Source organism: Sinocyclocheilus anshuiensis, unplaced genomic scaffold, assembly GCF_001515605.1.
Source record: "Sinocyclocheilus anshuiensis isolate Anshui unplaced genomic scaffold, SAMN03320099.WGS_v1.1 scaffold32, whole genome shotgun sequence".
In the NCBI taxonomy this organism is placed as follows: domain Eukaryota; kingdom Metazoa; phylum Chordata; class Actinopteri; order Cypriniformes; family Cyprinidae; genus Sinocyclocheilus; species Sinocyclocheilus anshuiensis.
The window spans coordinates 146,837-151,553 of NW_015554060.1; the positions used below are offsets into that span (position 1 = coordinate 146,837).

The 4,717-nt window shown below is 38.6% G+C and overlaps 1 protein-coding gene across 4 annotated transcripts in view; it reads right to left on the reverse strand.

The window, feature by feature from the left end:
* The window catches only part of magi3a (membrane associated guanylate kinase, WW and PDZ domain containing 3a), a 149,442-nt gene that overhangs the window by 56,771 nt on the left and 87,954 nt on the right, over positions 1 to 4,717 (reverse strand). For all 4 annotated transcript variants that reach the window (XM_016460475.1, XM_016460474.1, XM_016460473.1 and 1 more), the window contains one exon: positions 2,838 to 2,954. In XM_016460475.1, the coding sequence (XP_016315961.1) occupies positions 2,838 to 2,954 (117 nt within the window). The remainder of the gene's footprint in view (positions 1 to 2,837; positions 2,955 to 4,717) is intronic.

The window sequence follows — 4,717 nt, forward strand, 5'->3', positions numbered from 1 at the left end:
TCCTCGGACATTCTTCTTTACAAATCCTCGTTTTGTACTTCTAATTAGTGACCGTTGTTTTGTTTTGATCTCTCCCCTGCGCTTCCGCGTGCGTCACTTCTGAGCGGCGCATGCGCAAAGCCCACCTCCATACATCATCTGCCCGGAACTGCTTCTGGGTACAACAGTGAGCGCAAGCTACATTAAAGTGATTATTACGTTTTGAATATGGATATTTTTCTTACAAAAACGCATCAATTCGCTACAGAAGGCCTTTGTTCACCCCCCGGAGCCGTGTGAGACATTTTTTTTTTATGGATGGGCGCATTTTAATTAAGTCCTTTTGGACTGAAGCACTGCAACACCCGCTGACTGCAATGATAGAGCTTGGAATAGCCAGGACAATTTTTAATATAACTCCGACTGGATTCGTCTGAAAGAAGAAAGTCATATACACCTAGGATGACATGAGGGTGAGTAATTTATGGGCTAATTTTCATTTTTGGGTGAACTAACCCTTTAAGAATGAAGGAACGCTGTGACTCATGATGCTCAGCTGGGTGAAGTGTCTGTTCTACCAGGTGAGGGCAGAATGGAGAGGAAGAGCATGAGAATAACCCTAGAAAACAGATGCTGAGTCTATTTACTCTTTCAACATTCCCTTTAGGTGAAAATACTGCGTTAAAACTAACACTAGGCACCAGCACTTCTGGGTTCTCAAGAGCTGTTTTAGATTAGACGCTCATTTAAATTCAGCTGAAAATGACCGAAAGGTCCTGTGGGGTTGAAACACCATTTCCAGCTTTGTTTGGTGGACAAGGACAAATATATTTTTTACACAGATCACAATTCGGATTCCAGTTATCAGATCGCATTTGCTCTAATAAAACCAATTTCACCTTTTAAAGGGGTCGTGAACTGAGAAATCAAAATTCTCTTTATCTTTTGATATATAAGAGGTCATTGTGCTATAAAAACTTTCTCGTTTTTTCCAAAACAGCTTATATTGAAGGCAGTCTGCCAAAACGACAGATTGTGGAATGTGCCACTTTATGACATAATAGTGTGGCTAAACACCGCCTCCGCAGAAGATGATCAACTTCTGCTTCTACATCGCTGCCTGTTTAGCCCCGCCCACCAATTCGTGCATGTAGTGTAAATAACGAGAGAGGCAAACGCAGGTCTACGCAGAAACCAAACGATAAACTTTATTTTTAATGAATCGTCTGTAAGAACTTCAACTGTTAGCCAATCATAGCAGTGGGCATTTACTTCCAAGTCTACAATCCGCCATGACTATTCAAATGGAGTATTTAGATGAGGGGGTCAAAACAGGACAGAAAATAGTCTATTACTTCTAAATTATGACAAATCTTGATAAAATTGCACGTGGACCTCAGCGAATTCTGCTTCTACATCGCTGCCTGTTTAGCCCCGCCCACCAATTCGTGCATGTAGTGTAAATAACGAGAGAGGCAAACGCAGGTCTACGCAGAAACCAAACGATAAACTTTATTTTTAATGAATCGTCTGTAAGAACTTCAACTGTTAGCCAATCATAGCAGTGGGCATTTACTTCCAAGTCTACAATCCGCCATGACTATTCAAATGGAGTATTTAGATGAGGGGGTCAAAACAGGACAGAAAATAGTCTATTACTTCTAAATTATGACAAATCTTGATAAAATTGCACGTGGACCTCAGCGAATAGTACAAAATAAATAAATTATCCACCATGGCATGCACTGGCTATTTAGTGAACAAAAATCATGCAACACTCATAATGTAATGTATGTCTTTGAAATAACTTTTGTGGTGAAATATTTTGTAAACAATTAAAATAAACGAACAACATTATATACTGCTTAAAGGGATAGTTCACCCAAAAATGAAAATTTGATGTTTATCTGCTTATCCCCAGGGCATCCAAAAAGTAGGTGACTTTGTTTCTTCAGTAGAACACAAACTGAGATTTTTAACTCAAACCGTTGCAGTCTGTCAGTCATTGACACTCCCAATTGAGATTGTAGATAGAGTGTCAATGGTCCACTTGAGAGATAGGTGGCGGTAATGCATTTATAAGTTTGCGATCCGCCGTAAAGCAAGAAGAAGAAGATGCCTCACGCGCCGGCTGAAGAAGAAGACGCAAACGCGCTCAGGACAGTTCAGACATTGCTGTGAAAATCAGAGGTAAAAAACGATATAAATACTGTTCAGTTTCCTGCACAGACCGATCGTTTTGTGTCTTTTCACATCAATGTATCATCACGAGCCACAGGGTTTAATTTGGTTTTGTTTGTGTATGTTTTATGACTCTCAAAGCCATGATTCCCATCTACTGACATCATAGGACTGACAGACTGCAACGGTTTGAGTTAAAAATCTCAGTTTGTGTTCTACTGAAGAAACAAAGTCACCTACATCTTGGATGCCCTGGGGGTAAGCAGATAAACATAAATTTTTCATTTTTGGGTGAACTATCCCTTTAACAGATCATCAGAACTGCAATACTGCTCAATGCGTTCACTAAAAGTTGCTTGACTGAAAAACCCGGAAGCAGTGATTGCCTGTAATAATTTCATCTACTGTTCATCACACAGTGCACTATATGGGAAACCGGGAGCCATTTCATATGCAGCTACAATGCTGACTCTAATACAACCAGTCTAAAGCGTTCGCAGCACCCATCATATACCACCCTCTGAAATTACGTACTGAAGACGTGTTACTGACACCATAATTACTGTCTGAGCAGCCGGAGTCATGGCAGAATCATCAGAGTGTGACCTGCACTAACACATTTAATGAGTTCTGAGGATCTGAGCGAGGTCAGACGTGTGAATGTGTGTGGTACTCACAGGGAATGGTGCGCAGGTACAGGTTATCTCTGATCACCTGCTGGAGCTTGTGGTCCAAAGAGCCTTTCTGGAACTGCAGGCTGAGGTAATGACGCAGATCCGTGTTTAACACCTTACCTGCAGAGACGCATTGAATTTGGGTAAATTTTGGGTAGTTTGAGTACAAAAACAGCATTTGCGAACTATTTTGCATCCATATTGTGACGATTGAAACAGGATATTTATCATTCCAAAATATGTAGGTTTCACCCATTGATTTTATTCTTCAGAAATTGATCGGATCAAGCTAAAGTGCTCTCTATATGACAGATTAGAGCAGAGGGGTTGAAAAATAGGATATAATATTTTAAGCTATATAAACCTTAAATTTACCGTAATCTGACCTTATTACCAAAATAAGGTAAAATTATTAAATTATTTAATTTATTAAATTTAAATGATTTATTATTAAAACCTTATTACCGTAATCTGTCATATAGAGAGCAAATAACCTTTTTTAATTCTCATAAATAAATTTATAATGTTAAAAAAAAGTTTCCACAAAAAAATATTAAGCAGCACAGATGTTTTCAACTTTAATAATAATATTTTATTTTTTTATGTATGTATTTATTTATTTATTTTTGAGTACCAAATCAGCATATTATAATGATTTCTGAAAGATCATATGACACTGAAAACTGGAGTAATGGCTGCTGAAAATTCAACTTTGTAATCACAGGAATAAATTACCTTTTAAAATAGATTCAAATAGAAAACAGTTATTTTAAATTCTAATATTATTTCACAATATTACAGTTTTTATTGTGTTTTTAATCAAATAAATGCTGCCTTAGTGAGCATAAGAGACTTATTAAAACCATTAAAATTTTAATTATAAACATTTGGTCAGAAACAAAAACATTTATGTATTTATGATTATTCATTTTCAAAAAAAATAAAATAAAAAAAGGCTCTTGATGAGAAGAGCATTATTTGCTTAAAAGTTTTGCAAACTGCCATTAAAGAAACTTGTAGAATGATATATGTGTAAAATGATGTAAGATTTATTTGTATACAGAAATTTGATAATCGTGACTGAGTTCCGCTCATTAGCAACAGCTGTGCGGGTGACAAACAAAAAGCAAACAAACAAAAGTGAAAAGCTGTCAGTTGCAAATGAGGTGAATATAACTAAATCATGCTAAAATCTGGAATCCGTCCCAGTCTTCCTTCTGATTAAATGACAACCTTGAGATGTGCAGAAGGAGGTCCAGCTGTTTCTAGCGCTACAAAAAAAAATTTACTGGCTTCCCTTCACGAGCATCCAGATGTGTGAATGCAAGATGAGTGCTAACAAAACAATGCAGGTTTTACTGCTGTGCTCTTGCAGCAAAAGTGCCAGGAGTTCAGACGGAGTTCAATGAAGTGTGGAGGAGCAAGTCATCCTGGAGGAAGGAGGGGAGGAGAAGACCCTCTGAATTAGAGATTGAGAGAGTCAGAGCCAAGTTTCCCCTGGCGAATTAAATATGGGAGGGAGGGGAAGAAAGCGACGCCACTTTGAGCAGCTCCAGTCTCCAGCTGTTGGTATTACGCAGCTGATGATCTCTGGGTGGGGAGGATATGCTTTGAAGCTGTGCCAGTCACATGACTGCTGCATCAATAAGCATTGTTTCAGACCTCGCAGCTGCTGAACCCGCCTGGCTGTCCTCACAGACCTGTGAGATCATGGATCCCCGACACACTCTGGCATATAATTTCAGGTAAAAGAGCCCCTCACGCTACTTCAAAAATGGGTCAAGCTACACCTTTGCAATGTCCTGACATCTGGAATCAGCATGTGCTGTTAATGTGGAGTCTAAAAGTTTGCAGAGCTCAACGCAGACAATTTTTTCCCTCTG